The sequence below is a fragment of the Bombina bombina genome, chromosome 5 (genome assembly GCF_027579735.1).
Source record: "Bombina bombina isolate aBomBom1 chromosome 5, aBomBom1.pri, whole genome shotgun sequence".
Classification (NCBI taxonomy): Eukaryota; Metazoa; Chordata; class Amphibia; order Anura; family Bombinatoridae; genus Bombina; species Bombina bombina.
The window spans coordinates 907,496,817-907,520,579 of record NC_069503.1 but is presented as its reverse complement, the minus strand read 5'-3'; the positions used below and the strand labels follow the sequence as shown (position 1 = coordinate 907,520,579).

Here is a 23,763-nt window from a genome sequence, read left to right as displayed (position 1 = left end):
GAACCCGACACACCTATACATGGGTGGTATCACTGTACCCAGGAGATGCTGCTGAAGACATATGAGGGTGTTATTTGGCAGTAACCCTTAATATTATCAGTAAATGTATTCTTAAATTGCTATTTTGTCAAAAAATCAAATTATTTTTTTTTCCCCCCCAAACTTTGGCATAGATTGGTGGTAAAATGGTTGCATGAAAAAAGTCAAAATACCCCAAGTTTAATACCTTAGGTTGTCTTCTTTTAAAAAATATATACATTTGAAGGGTTATTCAGGGATTCATGACAGATATTGGTGTTACAATGTAACTATCGCCAATTTTGAAAAAACATGGTTTTGAAATAGCAAAGTGCTACTTGTACTTATTGCCCTATAACTTGCAAAAAAAGCAAAGAACATGTAAACATTGGGTATTTATAAACTCAGGACAAAATTTAGAAACTGTTTAGCATTGGTATTTTATGGTGGTTGTAGATGTGTAAGAGATTTTGGGGCTCAAAGTTAGAAAAAGTGCATTTTTTTTCATTTTTTCCTCATATTTTATATTTTTTTTTATAGTAAATTATAAGATATGATGAAAAAAATGGTATCTTTAGAAAGTCCATTTAATGGCGAGAAAAACAGTATATAATATGTGTGGGTACAGTAAATGAGTAAGAGGAAAATTACAGTTAAATACAAACATCGCAGAAATGCAAAAATAGCCTTGGTCCCAGATGGTCAACAAATTGAAAAGTGGTCTGGTCACTAAGGGGTTAAAGCAGATTAAAAAAAAAAAAAAAAAAAAAAAAAATATTCAATGCAATGTGTTATTTAATGCAGACTATATTGTGATATGCAATTTAACTTACCAATCGTCAAATCATGCACTGGCTGAAACCGTTTGTCTGTAAACTGTAACAAAAGGCAGGATTTCCCAACACCTAAAAAACAAAACACATACATTTACTAAAATTAAAATATTTTTTACTGAAAATTAGTTCTTATATAGATATAGATATATATATATATATATATATATATATATATATATATATATATATATATATAGATATATATATATATATATATATATAGATATATATATAGATATATATATAGATATATATATATATATATAGATATATATATAGATATATATATAGATATATATATAGATATATATATAGATATATATATATATATATATATATATACACACATATATACACATATACATACATATACATACACACACACTTTTTATTTAGAATGCCTGGGGGTTCATGGTTTTCTAGTATCAAAAGCACATGGATTTATCTTGTCCACAATATTATTTCTTTAAAAAAAATTAAGGCCATTGTTCACAAAAGACCATATAGTTATTCCACCTTAATTATAAGTTATCTTAGGTTGGGACAGTACCTCTAATTTAAAGTAATTTAGGTTTGTCGCCAAATTCCCTTTCCTGGAGATAGTCTGTCAAATTGCAAAATAAAATGATTAATAATCAAACATTTTTACTAAAGTTTAAATCCTCTATTGACTAAGAATACAGTATACAAGACACCTTTATAGACAGGCCATAGCGCTACAGAGAGCTGTTGAATGGAGCCAAAACTTGACTCATAAGGCTTGGATAGGACTGGACTCTGATATCCTTAAATGCAATAATGTGGTTTCCCTGTTGTGGGTCCTACAGAGACTCTGACCACCTCAAATACCACTATACCCATTACTGAAAGACTCTGGCTACGTGGGATGGCATTGCTGCAACACAGAGCAGCATTTCAACTCCTACTTCACCCTTGATATCAGTACGTAACAACCCATCCCTGAGCATTCACACATCCGCACAGGCAACAAAAAATACTTTACCTTTAAATACACTAGCCATATACAATGCCTTGAACCAAAATACCCTCAAAACCCAAAAAGACCTAGAGGATTGGGACTCTGACACCATTGTGCCCAACTGTATCACTTTATTGCTACACATAGACCTTCACTCCTCAGATCCCTCACACCATTCGAGACTGCACACAAAACAACCCACCAAAACACCTCATCTCAATTTTATACAATATGCTCCAAAATGATGGTATTAAAAATCTTTCCTCGTATGTGCGGAGCTGGCACAACAAACTAGGGATCGACCTAGAACCTGAGGAGTGGGCCAAGATCTTCGAGGCCACCAAAAAGTGCTCAATATCAGCTAAAACCCAAGAAACACAATACAAATACCTGAGTAGATGGTATTTGACCCCCCAAAGAATCAAAAAAATATACCCCAATTTGTCGGATAGGTGCTGGAGGGGCTGCGGCCAAAAGGGCACTATGATACACATATGGTGGGACTGCCCTAAGCTAGGAGGATTCTGGAAGGGGGTCTTTGAGGAGATTAACCAAAAACTAGATACGACAATCCATCCAAACCCCATGACATTAATCTACCATGACCTTCCAAGACATACTAGCACACGTTAAAGCACTTCTCATGGTCATGTTAAATGGGGCTAAAGCTTTGATCCCCCAGAAATGGAAAACCGACTCAATCCCCAGCCTCAGAGAATGGAGGGCAACAGTCTCTTTGCAGCTTCAACTCGAAAGATTTCACTACCTTAAAATAGGACAACCTGACATTCACAAACTCATGCTGATAGCATGGGAGGGTAACTCTAAGGGTTGATAGCTCAGCATACTGTCGCACGAATGGCTTGCAATACCCACCATATACGTCTCCTCTCCCCCTACCTCATAACTGACCCCTCCCCTACTTCCCTTCCCACCCAATACCCCCCACCACCCTCCCCCCTTCCTTTATCACTAGATCAAACTTATATTCTAAGACAGAATGTGTATAACCAAAACGTTCAACTTTTATTGTTCATATTTAAGAAATGTAAAATGACAAAAAAAATTAGGGCAAATCAAACGCAAGGACTGGCATTGGCAGGGGTCTGACTATTAGACCCCATCCCTATCAACTAGAGATACACTTTGTAATGCTTGCAGGACACTTGAAGCTACTAATCAACCAAGTCTTGATCGGCTAAGTTTTCTTTGTATACACATGCCATTGCTGTCTGTAATCTTATTCTCTATGTGTATGTTTGACTTCTAATAAAGATTTGCCTTTTTTTTTTTTTTTTTTTTTTTTTTTAAAACACTTCTATTGACTGTTAACTTGTAAGCCCCCTCTAAGATCTTCTTTCATTACCTAGAGTTGCAAGAAAAAGATTGTGAAACCCGTGGAATTACCCGGATTTCTGCATTTATTACTCATAAAATTAGGTTGTCACAAACATGGGTCACCACTACCTCCTATGCCCATGACTCAGTCAGGGAAGAGGTTTATTATTCCTAACCACTAACCAGCAGGGTTAACTAAACCTGCCAGGACTAGAAATAAAAAGGAAATAAAAAAACTGAATTTATGCTTACCTGATAAATTACTTTCTCTTACAGGTGTATTCAGTCCACGGATTCATCCTTACTTGTGGGATATTCTCAATCCCTACAGGAAGTGGCAAAGAGAGCACACAGCAAAGCTGTCCATATAGCTCCCCTCAGGCTCCGCCCCCCCCGTCATTCGACCGACGGTTAGGAGAAAAAGGAGAACCATAGGGTGCAGTGGTGACTGTAGTTATTGTAAATTAAATTTGAACCTTACTTAAATATCAGGGCGGGCCGTGGACTGAATACACCTGTAAGAGAAAGTAATTTATCAGGCAAGCATAAATTCTGTTTTCTCTTACTTGGTGTATTCAGTCCACGGATTCATCCTTACTTGTGGGATACCAATACCAAAGCAATAGGACACGGATGAAGGGAGGGAACAAGTCAGGTAACCTAAACGGAAGGCACCACTGCTTGCAAAACCTTTCTCCCAAAAATAGCCTCCGCAGAAGCAAAAGTATCAAATTTATAAAATTTGGCGAATGTATGCAGTGAAGACCAAGTCTTTACCTTTACCTTACAAATCTGTTCAACAGAAGCCTCATTCTTGAAAGCCCATGTGGAAGCCACAGCTCTGGTGGAATGAGCTGTAACTCGTTCAGGAGGCTGCTTACCAGCAGTCTCATAAGCCAATCGGATGATGCTTTTCAGCCAGAATGACAGAGAGGTAGCAGTCGCTTTCTGACCTCTCCTCTTACCAGAATACACGACAAACAAGGATGATGTTTGTCTGAAATCTTTGGTTGCTTTTAGATAGAACTTTAAAGCACGAACCACATCAAGATTGTGCAACAGTTGTTCCGTCTTAGAAACTGGATTAGGGCACAGAGAAGGAACAATGATTTCCTGGTTAATATTCCTATTAGAAACCACCTTTGGAAGGAAACCAGGTTTAGTACGTAAAACAACCTTATCTGCATGGAACACCAGATAGGGTGAATCACACTGCAAAGCAGACAATTCTGAAACTCTTCGAGCAGAAGAAATAGCTACTAAAAACAAAACTTTCCAAGATAATAACTTGATATCTATGGAATGCAAAGGTTCAAACGGAACCCCTTGAAGAACTGAAAGAACTAAATTTAGACTCCATGGAGGAGCCACAGGTCTGTAGACAGGCTTTATTCTAAATAGGGCCTGTGCAAACGCCTGAATGTCTGGTGCAGCTGCCAGACGCTTGTGTAACAGAATAGACAGAGCAGATATCTGTCCTTTTAAGGAACTAGCTGACAGACCTTTCTCCAAACCTCCTTGGAGAAAAGACAATATCCTTGGAATCCTAACCTTACTCCACGAGTAACCCTTGGATTCACACCAACAGATATTTCCGCCATATCTTATGGTAAATTTTCCTGGTGACAGGCTTTCTGGCCTGTATCAGAGTATCTATAACTGAATCAGAGAAACCCCGCTTAGCTAGGATTAAGCGTTCAATCTCCAAGCAGTCAGTTGCAGAGAAACTAGATTTGGATGCTTGAAAGGACCTTGGATTAGAAGATCCTGCCTCAATGGCAGTTTCCATGGTGGGACCGATGACATGTCCACTAGGTCTGCATACCAAGTCATGCGTGGCCACGCAGGCGCTATCAGAATTACCGAAGCCTTCTCCTGTTTGATTCTGGCTATTAGCCGAGGGAGAAGAGGAAACGGTGGAAAGACATAAGCAAGACTGAATGACCAAGGCGCTATTAATGCATCCATCAATGCCGCCTTGGGATCCCTGGATCCATAAAGGGGAAGTTTGGTGTTCTGACAGGACGCCATCAGATCCAACTCTGGAATGCCCCAAAGATGGGTCAGCTGAGCAAAAACCTCCGGGTGGAGTTCCCACTCCCTCGGATGGGAAGTCTGACGATGGAGTCAGACTGGGGTGTGAATTGCAGATAGATGGCAGGAGTGATCCTCCGCCCATTTGATGATCTTGGTTACTTCCTTCATCGCTAGGGAACTCTTTGTTCCTCCCTGATGATTGATGTACGCCACAGTCGTGATGTTGTCCGACTGAAACCTGATGAATTTGGCCTCTGCTAGTTGAGGCCACGCCTGGAGCGTATTGAATATCGCTCTCAGCTCCAAAATGTTTATCGGGAGAAGAGATTCTTCCCGAGACCAAAGTCCCTGAGCCTTCAGGGAGTTCCAGACCGCACCCTAGCCTACCAGACTGGCATCGGTCGTGACAATGATCCACTCCGGTCTGCGGAAACTCATTCCCTGAGACAGGTGAACTTGAGACAACCACCAGAGAAGAGAGTCTCTGGTTTTTTGATCCATTTGAATTTGAGGAGACAAATCTGCGTAATCTCCATTCCACTGTTTGAGCATGCACAGCTGCAGTGGTCTGAGATGGATTCGGGCGAAAGGGACTACGTCCATTGCCGCAACCATTAAACCAATTACTTCCATGCACTGAGCCACGGAAGGCCGAGGAATGGAATGAAGAACTCGGCAAGCATTCAGCAGTTTTGACTTCCTGACCACTGTCAGAAAGATTTTCATTTCTACCGAGTCTATTAGTGTTCCCAGAAAGGGAACCCTTGTGAGCGGGGACAGAGAACTCTTTTCTACGTTCACCTTCCACCCGTGAGACCTTAGAAAGGCCAGAACGATGTCTGTATGAGTCTTGGCTCTGTGAAAGGACGCCTGTATTAATATGTTGTCTAAGTAAGGTGCTACTGCAATGCCCCGCGGTCTTAGAACCGCTAGAAGGGACCCTAGCACCTTTGTGAAAATTCTGGGAGCGGTGGCCAACCCGAAAGGAAGGGCCACGAACTGGTAATGTTTGTCCAGAAAGGCAAACCTTAGGAACTGATGGTGATCTTTGTGGATAGGAATATGTAGATACGCATCCTTTAGATCCACGGTAGTCATATATTGACCTTCCTGGATCATCGGCAAGATTGTCCGAATGGTTTCCATCTTTAAAGACGGAACTCTGAGGAATCTGTTTAGAATTTTTAGATCCAGGATTGGCCTGAAAGTTCCTTCTTTTTTGGGAACTACAATCAGGTTTGAGTAAAAGCCCAGTCCTTGTTCTGCAATCGGAACTGGGTGTATCACTCCCATTTTTAGTAGATCTTCTACAAAGCGTAAGAACGCCTGTTTCTTTGTTTGGTCTGAAGACAAACGAGAAATGTGGAACCTTCCCCTTGGGGGAGAATCCTTGAATTCTAGAAGGTACCCCTGAGCAACTATTTCTAATGCCCAGGGATCCGGAACGTCTCTTGCCCAAGCCTGAGCAAAGAGAGAAAGTCTGCCCCCCTACCAGATCCGATCCCGGATCGGGGGCTACCCCTTCATGCTGTCTTGGTAGCAGGAGCAGGCTTCTTGGCCTGTTTACCCTTATTCCAGCCCTGCAAGGGTTTCCAGGTTGTTTTGGGCTGGGAAGCATTATCTTGCTTTGCGGCAGCAGAGGTTGCAGCAGGTCCGCTCCTGAAGTTGCGAAAGGAGTGAAAATTAGCCTTATTTTTGGCCTTAAACTGCCTATCTTGTGGAAGGGCATGGCCCTTGCCCCCAGTGATATCTGAAATAATTTCTTTCAGCTCTGGGCCTAATAGGGTTTTCCCCTTGAAGGGAATATTTAACAGTTTTGTTTTGGACGACACATCCGCCGACCACGATTTGAGCCAAAGCGCTCTTCGCGCCATGATGGCAAAACCTGAGTTTTTCACCGCTAGTTTAGCTAATTGGAGAGCGGCATCAGTGATAAAAGAATTAGCCAGCTTCAAAGCGTGAATTCTATCCATGACCTCATCGTATGAAGTCTCCCTCTGGAGCGACTCCTCCAGGGCCTCAAACCAAAAAGCCGCTGCAGTAGTTACCGGAATAATGCAGGCAATTGGTTGAAGCAGAAAACCTTGCTGAACAAAAATTTTCTTCAGCAATCCTTCCAATTTTTTATCCATAGGATCTTTGAAAGCACAACTGTCCTCTATTGGTATAGTTGTACGCTTAGCCAGTGTTGAAACAGCCCCCTCTACCTTAGGGACCGTCTGCCACGCGTCCCGCCTAGGGTCGTTTATGGGGAACATTTTCTTAAAGATAGGTGGGGGAACAAAGGGTACACCTGGTCTCTCCCACTCCTTAGTCACAATATCCGCCACCCTCTTTGGGATCGGAAATGCCTCAGTGTATACAGGGACCTCTAAAAATCTGTCCATTTTACACAATTTTTCAGGGACCACCATGGGGTCACAATCATCCAGCGTAGCTAAAACCTCCTTAAGCAGGACGCGGAGGTGTTCCAGCTTAAATTTAAACGCTAAGGAATCTGACTCTGCCTGCTGAGAAACTTTTCCTGTGTCAGAAATTTCTCCCTCAGACAGCCCTTCCCTCACTGCAACCTCTGAGTTTTGTGAGGGTACTACAGATAAATTATCCAAAGCTTCAGATTGCTCATCCTCTGTATTTAAAACTGAGCTATCGCGCTTTCTTGGAAAAACTGGCAGTTTGGATAAAAATGCTGCAAGAGAATTATCCATTACTGTTGCTAATTGTTGTAAAGTAATAGGGGCCAATGCGCTAGAGGTACTAGGCATCGCTTGCGCGGGCGTAACTGGTGTAGACACGTGGGGGGAAGAAGAAGGACTATCCTCATTACCCTCCGTTAAGGAATCATCTTGGGCAGCATTTTTAATTGTCACTGGATGATCTTAAATGCTTAGATGTTTTTGCACACTTTAAACATAAATGCAATTGGGGTACTGCCATGGCTTTTGAACATAAAGAACAAGGTCTATCTGAAGGCTCAGACATGTTTGACAGACTCAGACAACACTAAAATATTGAAAAAAATACTTTTTGAAAAAAACGTTACTGTCTCTTTAAATAATAAAAAGGCACACACTTTTTTTTACCAAATCATCAAAAAAACATCCGATCGTAATGAAAATCACCACATGATCCTAATGCCTTGAAATGATTGCACACACATTTTCAAATTGTTTAACCCCTTAATGCCCAAACCGGAGAAAAATGAAGTAAACAACCGGTTTAACCCACTACAGTACGATGCCACAGTCTTTGCTGTGGCTTTACCTTCCTTTAGGGTTAATTGCAGGTGTAAATTAAGCCTCCCTGAAGTCCTCCTGTACTCTAAAGGCTCTGCACATGAAGCTGCATGGAGCTGTGTTGCAAATCAACTGCGCAATTGAGGCGCGAAAATGAGGCCCCCTCCTTCATTACTCCAGAGTTATGGGGCCTTTCTGAGTCAGATTAGCTGTCTTACAAAATGCCAGGCGTAAAAAAGTCCCCAAAAAGTTTTTCCAACGTCTAAAACGCTTAATAAATAAAAGATTACCCTAATAAAGTTATCGATTTAGCCCATCACAGTGTCTGTCAGTATTAAAGCCCTTAACTGAAGCCATCACTCTATACTGTGTCTCAGAAAATGGTTTACCTTCCCTCATGGGATTTCTGTCAGTCTTCTAGCACTACCAGGTCTTGTTAGAAAAAATGACTGAACATACCTTAAGCAGTATAAGCCTGCAAACTGTTCCCAACTGAAGTTCTACTGTACTCAACAGTCCTGTGTGGGAACAGCAATGGATTTTAGTTACAACATGCTAAAATCTTTTTCCTCTCAGCAGAAATCTTCATCACTTTCTGCCTCAGAGTAAATAGTACAAACCGGCACTATTTTAAAATAAACTCTTGATTGAAGAAATAAAAACTACAAATCTAACACCACATACTCTTTACCCTCCCGTGGAGATGCTACTTGTTAGAGCGGCAAAGAGAATGACTGGGGGGGCGGAGCCTGAGGGGAGCTATATGGACAGCTTTGCTGTGTGCTCTCTTTGCCACTTCCTGTAGGGATTGAGAATATCCCACAAGTAAGGATGAATCCGTGGACTGAATACACCAAGAGAAAGAAGCACTGGAAAAATTTGAAAACCAGTAGCATGCATGCACACGGCCCATTTTTTATCAAAGGGATCACTGGAATATTCTTTCCCTAATTTATATTCAGAATTAAATTATAAACGCCAGATTGTTGTTCAGTGTCCCCCCCCCCCCCAGGACCTTTTTAGAGGGTGCACCACCCGGCTAAAATGTTAGCCAATATTAAAAAAGTTATTAAATACATTTATGTTAAATTATGTAATTATTTTGTGCATTGGAAATGCAAACAAAGAAAGCGCCTCATGTGCTTTAGGATCATTGAAATAAAAGTACAGATGCCTGATGAAACGGCGAGGTAGCAGAGAAAAGAGTTTGCATTGCATGGAGGAAAAGACTGTATAGTGCCACTTTTAATGTTACACTTTGGGTTTTAACAGCTATTAACCTAAAGATACATTTTATATTGAAACAAGTGCATCAGATGTTTGTTACTAGTAATATTTTGGAAAAATCGTACCGAGACCAGCAGCCTGGGTACAATGATCTGAGAATCTCCAGTCTGCTATCAGCACATCGGGGTGCTGCTACTAAATTTGAGTACCCTGTACTTTATTCAGATGATCGGGTGGAAGAAGCTATTGATACGCACATGAGGCGCCCTTGTTCTGTTTGTTTGCATTTCTAGAGTCTTTTGATGTCCGAAATGGGAATTTGAGGAGGAGAATCGGCTTATACATAAACATGTGAAAGAACATTACATTGCTATTGGTTTATGTGACAGACTTTACGGGACATTTTTATTTTGAGAAACTTTTGGTTTTTGCCTATATATTCTTACAGCTTGGCATTTAAATAAAAAAAGATCCTAAAATTACTATTGCCCCCTAGTGATTTAAGGATTTTTTAATTTAAATTTCGTGAATTGGATAGCAGAAAATGATATAATAAGAAAATATTACACTGCCAGGCTACTTCATAAAGCCACCCAGCTTGCAACATTTTCTGTGGCGAACACTGTATAGGTACCCTACAATCCAATTTCATCCATGACTCCCTCATCAATAGTATAATCTGGAGAAGACCCTCAAAACAATGTGTCACTCAGTCTCACAATAGTACACAGTCTACACACAAGGAAATACTTTGTGACCTTAAAGGGACAGTCTACACCAGAATATTTATTGTTTTAAAAGATAGATAATCCCTTTATTATCCATTCCCTAGTTTTGCATAACAAACAGTTCTATTAATACACTTTTTACCTCTGTGATTATCTTGCATCTATGCCTCTGCAAACTTCCCCTTATTTTAGTTCTTTTGACAGACTTGCATTTTAGCCAATCCGTGCTGGCTCCTAGGAACTCAACGTGCATGAGCAGTGTTTTCTATATGAAACACATGAACTAACACCCTCTAGTGGTGAAAAACTGAGCTATGAGGCGCCCTTCAAGGGCTTAGAAATTAGCATATGAACCTCAGAGATTTAGCTTTCAACTAAGAATACCAAGAGAACAGAGCGAAATTAGTGATAAAAGAAAATTGTTTAAAATTACAGGCCCTATCTGATTAATGAAAGTTTGTTTTGGACTAGACTGTCCCTTTAATACATTTAGCCAGTTCATAGAGAAGAAAAAAAATATATAAAGTTATACAGCTGCATCGCCACACCTGCAGTACCAAAATCTTATATTGTAGCTAGCTAGCTCTAGCTGCTGTGGCTCACCAGGAAATCTCCTGGTAGCCGAATCTGGCTTTGAAACCTGCCCACAACAGTCAATTTACTACAGGCAGGGCTAAAAATCCACCTCTGCCACAGACAGAGCTGCTTGCTAAGATGTGACAACAGGGAGAGTGTGGGCATGAATGGGTTAACCTCCATGGGTCCCCATACGCTTTATCCAAAATCCTTTCCAGGGCATAAAGGACAACCCACATTAATCCCTAAAATCCTGTCTACCCTTACCCCAAAATGAAAATTCGCTGCCACCACCTATATAATACTGAATTAGGGCTTTTTGGGTTACCCCTAAATTACTGTTGTATTTAACCCAAAGTAAAATACATACATATACACACACACTACAGCAACATTATTCCCAAGTTTAAAGAAAGCTGTGAATTAAGTTTCTGGGGCACAAAGAAAGATCTAATTAATATTTTAATCAGACAGAGTTCACAGTGCATACAAAAAAGGAAAAAATACATGAAATTAGATGGTATATAAAAAGGTAATTAAAACAGATACACACAATTGCAAACAATTAAAACAAAAATAAAAACCAATTATGCTTACCAGATAATTTCCTTTCCATCTGTATGAGGAGAGTCCACTGTTTCATTCCTTACTTGTGGGAATACAGAACCTAGCCACCAGGAGGAGGCAAAGACACACCAGCCAAAGGCTTATATACCTCCCCCACTCACCTCATACCCCAGCCATTCTGCTGAGGGAACAAGGAGCAGTAGGAGAAAAAGGGTATAAAATGTGCCAGAACAACAAAAATGTTGGTCCGCCCAACGGAGAAAACAGGCGGGGGCCGTGAACTCTCCACATACAGATGGAAAGGAAATTATCTGGTGGTAAGCTTAATTTATGTTTTCCATCTTAATATGAGGAGAGTCCACGGCTTCATTCCTCACTTGTGGAAAACATATACCCAAGTTCTAGAGGACACTGAATGAAAAAAAACGGGGAGGGTAAGAGAGGCAGACCCTAATCTGAGGGCACCATAGCGTGCAAAACCTCTCACCCAAAAGCTGCTTTCACTAAAGCAAAAACCATCATATTTGTAAAACTTTGAAAAGGTATGTAAGGAGGACCAGGTAGCCGCCCTACAAATCTGCTCCATAGAGGCCTCATTCTTGTAGGCCCAAGAAGAAGCCACAGCTCTAGTTGAATGAGCCGTAATCTTCTGAGAAGGCTTATGACCCGCTGTTTCATATGCTAAAGTGGATAATGCTCCTCAACCAAAAAGATAGGTAGGTGGAAGAAGCCTTCTGCCCTCTGCGCTTCCCAGAATAGACAAACAATGCCGAAGTCGGTCTAAAATCTTTCGTAGCCTAAAGATATAATTTCAAAGCCCAAACCACATCCAAATTATGAAGTAATCGCTCCTTCAAAGAAGGATTAGGATACAGGGAAGGAATCACGATCTTCTGATTGATGGTGCGGTCAGACACAACCTTAGGTAGAAAACCCAACCCAGTGCGAAGAACAGCTTTAGCATGAAAAACTAGGTAAGGAGGCTCACATTGCAAGGCCGCCAACTCAGACTGCGTGCAGAAACAATAGCCAATAGAATAAGAACCTTCCAAGACAGTAACGTAATGTCAACCGAACGCATGGGCTCAAACGGAGCCCTCTGCAAAACCTTAAGAACCAAATTTAAACTCCAAAGAGGTGCAGAATGTCTAAACACAGGCCTGACAGAGCCTGAACAAAAAAGACTGAATATTAGGAAGGTCAGCGAGCCTCTTGTGTAACAACATCGATAGAGCTGAAATCTGTCCCTTTAAGAAACTAGCAGCAAGGCCCTTCTTCAAACCATCTGGAAGAAAATACAGAGTCCTGGATACCCTGACCTTATGCCAGGGGAATCCACGTTCTTCACACCAGAATAAGTAGGTCCTCCACACCTTATGGTAGATGCAACGGGTGACCGACTTTCAAGCCTGAATAAGAGTATCAATCACTCTTTAAGAAAAACCTCTCTTGGCTAGGACTAAGCATTCAATCTCCACGCAGTCAGCCTCAGAGAATCTAGATTTTGGTGAACAAAAAGGACCCTGCTCCAGCAGATCCCTGCAACAGGGTAACCTCCATGGAGGAGATGACTACATCCCCACTAGGTCCGTAAAGCATATTCTGCGCAACGACGGAGCAATTAGAATAGTTGAGGCTTGCTCCTGCTTGATGCGGGTCACTACCCGAGGTAGAAGTGGCAACAGTGGAAAAATGTAAACTAGGTTGAACCCCCAAGGCACTGCTAAAGCATTGATCAGTTCTGCCTGGGGATCCCTGGACCGCGACCTGTATCTGGGTAGCTTGGTATTGAGTCTGGATGCCATGAGATCTCCGGCGTCCCCCATTTGTTGCAAATCTTCGCAAAGAGACCATTCCCCCGGATGAAACGATTGTCTGCTGAGAAAGTCTGCTTCCCAGTTGTCCACACCTGGAATGTGGATCACTGACAGCGAGCAGTTGTGGTCTTCCGCCCAATCCAGAATCTGAGATACTTCGCTCATGGCTAGGGAGCTTCTCGTTCTCCCCTGATGGTTGATGAAAGCCACCAAGGTAATGTTGTCCGATTGGAATCTGATAAACTGGGACCAACCCAGAAGAGGCCAAACCCTTAGAGCGTTGAAGATTGCTCAAAGTTCCAGAATGTTGATCAGGAGAATTGATTCCTCCCAAGTCCACAGACCCTGTGCCTTCCTGGCACCCCAAATGCCGCTCCATCCTGATAGACTTGCATCCGTAGTCACAATCTCCCAAAATGGTCTCAAGAAGTATGTCCCCTGGGACAGGCGACCTGGACAGAGCCACCAAGAGTGATTCTCTTGATCGGCTGTCGAGAGAAATCTTTTGGGATACATCTGAGTGATAGCCGTTCCTAGCCTCAGCATGCAAAGTAGTAGAGGTCCGAGATGGAAGCTGGCAAATGGGACGATATCTATGTTGGTCACCATGAGCCCAATCACCTCCATACACCGGGCCACAGATGGCCTTAAGGTTGTCTGGAGGACAAGACAACAAAGTAATTTTGCAACGTCTCTGATCTGTAAGAAATAACTTCATGGATATCGAATCTATTAAACCCAGGAATTCCACTCTGGTACTGGGAACCAGAGAACTCTTTCCCAAGTTTATCTTCCATCCATGAGTGTGAAGAAAAAGAAGAGCTCTCAAATGGTCTTCTGCCAGCCAGCAGGATGGAATTTGGACCAGAATGTCGTCCAAATAAGGCACTACTGCAATGCCTCTGGATCTCGCCACAGTGAGCAGAGCCCCTAGAACCTTCATAAAGACTTTTGAAGCAGTAGCCAGACCGAAGGGAAGAGTTACAAACTGGAAGTGCTGTTCCAGAAAAGCGAATCTTATGAACTTGAAGTGTTCCTTCTTTAACTAAGGGCAGAATAGACCTTATCGGTTCCATCTTGTACGGCACCGACAGAAACATGTTTAAACACTTTAGGTCCAGAATCGGACGAAACGTACCCTCCTTATTTGGGACCACAAAAAAGGTTTGAGTAGTATCCCAATCCTCTTTCTGCTAGAGGTACTGGCACAATGATTCCTAGGGAGAAGAGATGCCTAACGCACCCTAGAAAGGCGTCTCATTTTTTTGGCCTTGAAGACAGGTTTGATAAGAGGAAGCTGCCCCTGGTGGATGATATTTTAAACCTATCCTGTAACCCTGGGCAACGAACTCCAGAACCCAAGGGTCTTGCACGTCTCCCAGCCAAGCCTCCACAAATCGATAGTCTGCCCCCCCACACGATCCAGTGACAGATCGGGGCCGCCCCTTCATGTCGATTTTGTATGGCAGGCTTCTTGTTCTGCTTGGATTTTTTCCAAGATTGAACTTGTGTTCAAGTTCCCTTGGACTGATCAGACTTTGCGGAGGGCTGCCGACGTTGGGACTTATCCGACCGAACAAAAATTAGGACCTTGTCCTTAGAGCTTTATTTTTCTTATCCTGCAGTAAAAAAAGGCACCCTTGCCCCCAGTGACCGTTGATATTATAGAGTCCAGGCCTGGACCAAAAAGAACCTTCATCGTAAATGGAAGGGAAAGTAATCTAGATTTGGAAGTCATGTCAACCCAGACTTCAACCATAGAGCCCTATGGGCTAAAACAGAAAAGCCTTGTCTTAGCATTCAAGCAGATAACATGCATATTTGCATCACAAATTAACGAATAAGCAACCCTCAAGACCTTAATTCTTTGCTGGATCTAATCGAGGAGAGTTTCCACCTCGATCATCTCTGATAGGGAGTCAATAGGTAGATGCTCCAGCAACCGCTGTAACCGCCCCTGCCAGCTGAAATAAAAATACAGTGTGCTGAAACATTTTTCTTAGAGTTTCCGGCTTCCTATCCATGGTTTTCTTAAACAATGAACTATCCTCGAGCGGGATAGTGGTGCGCTTAGCAAGCGTGGAGATAGCTCCATCCACATTAGGGAAAGACCCTCACATCTCCAATTGGTTGTCAGGAACTGGAAATTTTTTCTTAAAGGCAGAAAGGGAGAGAGGATTCAAGCCTTTCCCATTCATTTTTAATATTTGCCATCTTTACGGGAACCGGGAAAGTTTGTGGCACCACCCTGTCCTCAAACATTATCAAGCTTAGGAATAGAAGGTTCCTCGGGTAACTTGGGTTCCGGAACCTCTACCGTAGCCAACACTTCTTTCAACAGAAAGCGTAAGTGCTCTATCTTAAATCTAAAGTCTGGTTCCCCCGCAGCTGGCGGCCTATAGGCAGCCGATACCGACCTAGAAAGAGCCTCTTCTAAAGTATCAGAGGCATCTTTATCAGCGGATAATTTAGTATCAGATTAATCCAACAAGTTGGTAGATGACCCCTGGGAAGGATAGCAGTATTTAACCTTTCGCTTGCGCTTAGCAGGGCAAGGTAAAGCACTAAAGGCCGCAGACACTGCCGTTTGCAAATGTTCAGAAATGTCTGGTGGTAAGAGGGCCCCTCCCGAAGGAGGATTAGTAGTACAATAGGGAGCTGTATGTGTAATAGAAGATGATTGCAGGGAACAATCCTTGCAGGACTGAGAAACCCCTCAGAGGTGGAAGGCTCGGTGGTACTAAACATCTTGTTCTTTTTAGATATCACTACTTTATCAAGGCCTATGGAACATAATTGAATAGGCGGGTATAACGTAGCCTCCTGACAAAAACAGGTATTAGATTTAAAGAGGGAGTACCGAGTCCTCCATAGCTTGATCTTGTATGATTAACTACAGAAAAAGTAAAGTGGCACCTTTATACCCAATAGCCGGGGCACTCACCACCTCATATGACACAGGCCCCACAGATAAACCGCTTTGTCTCCTGTAAACTGCATGGTCAGGAGAAAGGAAGTCAATGAGGCCACTCCCGGTCACGGAGTGCCATGCAGGACTGCCCCTGCATCAGGAAGAAAACGCGCCAAACGAAAGTAAAACGTGAATGTTCACACATCTGCCAGAGCATCATCTCACACGTCGCATGTCGCAGCATAAAACATAATAAACCAAATCATGTATAAATTCCCCCCTGTTCAATAATCCCATTCTGGTGATATTAAAGTAAAAGTAAACTTAGTGCTTCTGCTCTGCAGATTTACATAATTACTAAAAAAACAATAGCACTTTCATTCATGACTTTATTTTTTTAACATTAAATAAATACCGTTTTCGCCGCTTTTAAATGCATATTTTTTTAATATTCAATTCAGCCCGTTGGTGATGCGGCAATTTACTTCCTGGTCACGTTTTTTCAAATCGACCAATTGACTTTCTGGCCGATCGGCGGCCAGAAAGCTACGTCACACCCTGCTTGCAGCCAATGCGCATGCGCCGAGTCCAATATAAACAAGATAATCTCTGTCGCGCGCTCACAATTTGCTAAACAGTTTGACGCATGCGCGTTTACATTAGGGGATGAGAAAGTTTGCATGCGCATAGGTAGCCGGAACGCCAATTAGCGCATGCGCAATACATCCGTATATTGTGAACGAGCTTTTAGCCTACGTATAGAGCGGGTGTGACCGCTTTATACGTAATGAATACAAAATCCAGGAAGAGGAGGGTGGGAGGAGCAACTGAGAGAACAGTAGGGAAAGAAAATATAAAAATATAAACTATTATATTGAAGTAAATAAACAAACCAAGCGAAAATGTTATATTAGTGCTATAGATTACAATGATATGTGGGAATGTGGAAAAATGTACTCTCACTTTAACCCTTGATTCCATACAGATAAAGGAGTCACACTGTGACCCTGTCTTCTTACGTTATCTTATGAGATAAAATTAAACGATCTTACCGGAATCATCGCCGTGGAACAGACACACGGCCACTCAAGTTTGACAGTCTTGTAGCATCGTACTTGACATGGACTTGAGTGATAGAAGCAGGCAGTGAAAATCGTCAACATTGATTGCTTAGGAGTTGTTAATACGAGTCTGGATGGTTTTGCAGAAAGACTCTCCCAGCATCTCCAGACCCTAAAATTTGTCAATGCTCTCACTGAGAGGCTGACAAGACTACTTAAAACTCCAGTCCCATAGCGAAGATTACTACTCCGAATCTTCTGACACTTCTCTGTCATCCTCCTGTGACGAAAGGCAAAGAATAACTGGGGGCTGAGGGGAGTGGGGGGGAGGTATTTAAGCCTTTGGCTGGGGTGTCTTTGCCTCCTACTGGTGGCTAGGTTGTGTATTCCCACAAGGAACGAAGCCGTGGACTCTCCTCATATTAAGATAGAAAAACATAATTTATGTAAGAACTTACCTGATAAATTAATTTCTCTCATAATGGCAAGAGTCCATGAGCTAGTGACGTATGGGATATACATTCCTACCAGGAGGGGCAAAGTTTCCCAAACCTCAAAATGCCTATAAATACACCTCCCACCACACACACCTTAGTTTAACGTATAGCCAAGTAGTGAGGTGTAAAAAGTAGTAAAAAAGCATACAAAAAAAAAAAAAAAAAAAAAGGGGGAACTGGAAAATAATAGTGCTTTTATACAAGAATATAACCACCAAAAACAGGGTGGGCCTCATGGACTCTTATTATGAAAGAAATGAATTTATCAGGTAAGTTCTTACATAAATTATGTTTTTTCATGTAAATGCAAAAGTCCATGATCTAGTGACGTATGGGATAAAATACCCAAGATGTGGAAGTCCACAGAAGAGTCACTAGAGAGGGAGGGATAAAATAAAAACAGCTATTTCCGCTGAGAAATTAAATCCAAACAAAAAATAAGTTAATTATAAATTTCAAGAATTTTTTTTTTAAAAAAATTAACAGAAGAATCAGACAGCTGCCTGAAGAACTTTTCTACCAAAGACTGCTTCAGAAAAAACAAAATACATCGAAATGGTAAAATTTAGTAAATGTATGCAAAGAAGAACAAGTTGCTGCTTTGCAAATCTGATCAACTGAAGCTTCATTCTTAAAAGCCCAAGAAGTGGCAACTGATTCACCAAGTAAGCCTTGTGAATCAAAAGCTTTAACCAAGATGCCAAAGAAATGGCAGAGGCTTTCTGACCATCCTAGAACCAGAAAAGACAAATATACTAGAAGTCTTCCTGAAATCTTTAGTAGCCTCAACATAGTATTTCAAAGCTCTTACCACTTCAAAAGAGAGTAACGATTTCTCAAGAGAATTCTTAGGATTCTGACACAAGGAAGGAACAGTTTCCTTACTAATGTTGTTAGAATTTACAACCTTAGGAAGAAATTTAAAAGATGTCCGCAAAACAACTTTATCCTGATGGAAAATCAGAAAAAAGGAGACTCACAAGAGAGCAGACAATTCAGAAACTCTTCTAGCAGAAGAGATAGCCAAAAGGAACAATACTTTCCAAGAACGTAGTTTAATAGCCAAAGAATGCATAGGCATAGGAGCCTGCAAAACCTTCAAAACCAAAGACTCCAAGGAGGAGAAATAGATTTTTAAAACGGAGTCGAGATTTGTCCCTTCAAAAGTACTTGCAGACAAACCTTTATCCTGAAAAAACTGTAAAATTCTAGGAATTCTAAAAGAATGTCAAGAGAATTTTATGAGAACACCATGAAATATAGGTTTTCCAAACCTGATAATAAATCTTCCTTGAAACAGACTTACGAGCCTGCCACATAGTATTAATCAGAGAAACCTCTACGACTAAGCGTTCAATTTTCATACCTTCAAATTTAGCGATTTGAGATCCCGATGGAAAAAACGTCCCTTGAGACAGAAGGTCTGGCCTTAAAGGAAGTGGCCAAGGTTGACAACTGAAAATCCGGACAAGATCTGCATACCAAAACCTGTGTGTCAGGGTTTTTTCCCTGTTGTGTTTGCCATGTGCTGCTGGCAGCCATTTTACTCACCTCTATTCCTATGGTGCATTGTGGGGGATGATGCTAATATCCTGCACTTCCTTTTATGGCCAGACTGGTGTGCATCATCCATGTGAGACAGGATGCAGTCTCAGAATTGTGATGGCATCACTTATTTAAAGGGCCTTGTGACGAATCAAGCCTTCTCAGCGTCACAATAGAGGGGTGTGGGCATGAAGGGGTTAATGGCACACAGCTCTGGTTCCCTTATCCTTGCAACTCTGCAAAAGGACCTTTCAAAAGAGACATCACATTAACCAAATCGGATCCACACTGCTCTAATAATTTCCCTGCTGCCACCACCAAAACTTTTAAATAAAAGGGGAGTTCTGGGGAACCCCTAAAAACTCACACTATTTAATACTTAGGTAACGTGCCTCTAACCTTGTCTCAACAGGAGTGTGAATTCAGATATATTAGAGCCCAAAGACAGAATTAGATTTTCTATGTGTTTAATAACAAAAATATCAACACAGGTTACACAGTGCAAAATTACACAGATATTCAAAATAAACATACAATTACAAATGCAAAGTTACAGTTCTTTAAAAACAAAATTGGACCTGAAAATAATTACACAATACCTTACTTATTATCAAATTCCTTTAGGTATGTGGAGAGCTGCCATCTGATGTTAGTCTCTTGGTCCCAAGGCAGTTCTGCCTAAAAAAGTCCTGCTGTTGCAAACCTAAACTTAGCTTTCCTTTGTCTTGTCAAAGACAACGCCCTGGCCATGATTTACAACGACTTCAGCCAATGCAAAACAAGTCTTAGCCCCTACTATCAGTTTCCAAGGGGAGGAGCGTTCGCATTCCTTTACACACATCACTAGGCTAAGGAGGGGGAAGGGGCTCAGCCCACAGCTTCTCTGAATACAAATTCCACACACACAGAACAGCAGTTCACTTCCAGGCTGAGACAATACCACCTCTGCTGAGCAGCCAATCCAGGCATCAACTACTCCACATGATTGTATCATGACACCTCCCCTTTTAAAATGGTGGAAATAGGGGGTCAGCCCACGCTGATCCCCTATGTCAACCTACATCCTAGTCTTTCCTCGTTCATAAGACCAGATCTGCCCTTTCTGCACACTCTCAGCATTCATTCGCCCCCTGTAACAATTGGCATCAGCTGACATAATTCCTCTCGTGGAGGACATATCCTTGCAGGATATCACACACTCGCTCTCACTCATACAGGGATCTAGCAGCCCCTCCGGGTAACTCACTGGGGGACTAAGAGTAATTCTTGCTATGCTTAGGCCAGATACTCCACTGTTCACACCTACCCCAGTATGCTCTGTAGGAGTAGTAGGTTCGTTAGTCACTGCAGCTACATCTCCCTCCCCCTCTTCTTCACATCTGCCATTCCTGTAGGGGAGGTCCACAGCCACACCCAAGGTACCATCTTGTTTTACCCTCTGTAACAGGGCAGGATGTACTCTGACTCCTACACCAGCCATGCCATTCACTCCTCCTTGCGTATGCAATGCTGGTTCTAGCACAGCCCAGCCCTGCTGCTCTCTCACATTCCCACACACTGCATCAGGCATCCCATTGTCACAATCAATGGCAGTATACCCCTTTTCACTGGCACAATACAGTACTGGTACAGGTTCAGGTAAATCATCATTAACCCTAGGCTCTCCCTCCCAGCACCCAGGTTCAATAGCAGCAACATTGTTACAAACATTTTCAATACATCCCTCCCTAGGCTCTCCCTCCCAGCGCCCAGGTTCAATAGAAGTAACATTGTCACAAACATTTTCATTACATCCCTCTTCATCAGAACAAGACATTACTAGTGTACACACAGGCAGAGCTGCATTGACCCTCAGCCCCCCCTCCCAGCAATCCTGTTCAAGGGAATCATCCTTTATTCTTTGGTGGGATACCTCCAGCTCTGGTGCAGCTAGTGATGTGTCCAGCCCCAGCCTCCCCTCTGGGTCCCCCAAAGTTTCACACAGTACCTCAGTTGGTGCAGGGCCCTCTACTGGCCCTTCCAGGTTGCAGGTGTTGTCTTCTGGGGCGTACTGACAAAGCATCCGGCCCAAATCATCGCCCAGCAAAACATCAACAGGGATATCCGCAGAAATCCCCACCTCCCGCAAACCTTTTCCCACACCCCAATCAAGGTACACTTGTGCCACAGGCACTGCGGGGCAAACTCCCCCAATTCCTTGAATGGACACAGTCCTCCCTGGTATAATGTTCTCCGGCTTTACCATTTCAGGATGCACCAAGGTAACCGAAGCTCCACTATCCCTGAGTCCTGTTGCCACCTGGTCACCCACAGATACCCTCTGTAGGTTCTCTCTCCGCTTCTGCCTTGGGAACCCACCCACAAACAAAACAGATGCTGGTGCCCCAGCCACATTCCCACCCTCAGGCTTCTTCTTTTCTGGGCAGGTGAAACTCAGATGCCCCATCTGGTTACAAGTGAAACACCGGCGGGTATCCCCCTGTCCCTGTGTTGCCCCTGCCCCTCTGGCTGTAGGGTGTAGATGAAATGGCTTCTCTGCTAGCTTGGTTGCTCTTTTCCACTTAGGAGACACAGCTTGGATAGCTGCCTGCCTTGCTTCAGGTGCTCTGTTGTTGGCGTAATCATTAGCCAGATCTGCAGCCTCTGACACTGTTTTGGGCTTTCTGTCCAGAATCCATACTCTGGCATCAGGACTTTGCATTTGCATGAACTGCTCCAGGATCATCAAATCCTCCAAAGCCTCATGAGTGAGGACTTTTAGGCCCCCAGTCCATTGCTTAAAAGCAGACCTTAGCTGTGCAACATATTCTGTGCAGCTGTCATCTGCACTTTGGTGAAGACTCCGAAATTTTTTCCTGTAGAATTCCGGAGTGAGGTTAAAACTTTTTAATAAGGCTGCTTTTATGGCCTTATAGTCCTGGTCATCCTCCCCTGGAAGGGAAGCAAATACATCCAGTGCTTTACCCTTCAGGCGAGGAGCTAAATAGCGAACCCATTGCTCTGGGGGCAGCCGATACTGCTTGCATACCTTCTCAAAGCCCCTCAGAAAAACATCCAAGTCAGTGTCTCTTTCCAACATTGGAAAATACTCCAGACGGGGCCTCTCTGTTGCGGTTTCCCTGCGTTCACTGGTTTGGGGAGACAGGCTGGTTCTATTCCTCTGCATATCCAGCTCATGTCTCCGTTGAGCATCCTTTTCCTCCCTCTCTCTTTCTCTCTCTCTTTCTCTCTCAGCTGCTTCTTGAAACTTGAGGATCAATTCCATTCTCAGTTGAGGATCAGCATCCCCCAAGTACCTGAGTGCTGTTTGTAGCTCAGACTCCTTTTCACTCACAGGGGTAACAGCAGTAGGTATCATCTCCTGGGTTACCAGTTCCACAGTAACCCTTTCTGTGCCTGTTTCCTGCTCTGCTGGAAGGCCATCTGAATGCTGCAGTTCCTGGACCAACTGATCCTTTGTTTTGCCAAAAGTTGCAATGGCTCTCCCCTGACAAATTAGCTCCAGGGATTCTTTCGGCATCTTTCTATATTCTTCCATAATGAGAGTAGCAACGAACAAACAAGAGGAAGGGAAAAAGAAACTGCTTCTTTGCACTGCAATGTGTGTATATATATATAATTAGGCACTGAGTTCTGTCTTTGGGAAATTGCACAAAAACATGCAATTTCTTTTAGTGCTATCCAAATAGCACTAAAAAACTCTAAATATCCCCACCGCTGCCAGCCAGTTTGTGACGAATCAAGCCTTCTCAGCGTCACAATAGAGGGGTGTGGGCATGAAGGGGTTAATGGCACACAGCTCTGGTTCCCTTATCCTTGCAACTCTGCAAAAGGACCTTTCAAAAGAGACATCACATTAACCAAATCGGATCCACACTGCTCTAATAATTTCCCTGCTGCCACCACCAAAACTTTTAAATAAAAGGGGAGTTCTGGGGAACCCCTAAAAACTCACACTATTTAATACTTAGGTAACGTGCCTCTAACCTTGTCTCAACAGGAGTGTGAATTCAGATATATTAGAGCCCAAAGACAGAATTAGATTTTCTATGTGTTTAATAACAAAAATATCAACACAGGTTACACAGTGCAAAATTACACAGATATTCAAAATAAACATACAATTACAAATGCAAAGTTACAGTTCTTTAAAAACAAAATTGGACCTGAAAATAATTACACAATACCTTACTTATTATCAAATTCCTTTAGGTATGTGGAGAGCTGCCATCTGATGTTAGTCTCTTGGTCCCAAGGCAGTTCTGCCTAAAAAAGTCCTGCTGTTGCAAACCTAAACTTAGCTTTCCTTTGTCTTGTCAAAGACAACGCCCTGGCCATGATTTACAACGACTTCAGCCAATGCAAAACAAGTCTTAGCCCCTACTATCAG

The 23,763-nt window shown here is 42.5% G+C and overlaps 1 protein-coding gene across 1 annotated transcript in view; it reads right to left on the bottom strand.

Moving 5' to 3' along the window:
- Window positions 1-23,763, bottom strand: part of RAB2A (RAB2A, member RAS oncogene family) — a 424,400-nt gene that overhangs the window by 337,087 nt on the left and 63,550 nt on the right. Inside the window, exon 2 of the mRNA XM_053715067.1 lies at window positions 852-923. Within this exon, the coding sequence (XP_053571042.1) occupies window positions 852-923 (72 nt within the window). The remainder of the gene's footprint in view (window positions 1-851; window positions 924-23,763) is intronic.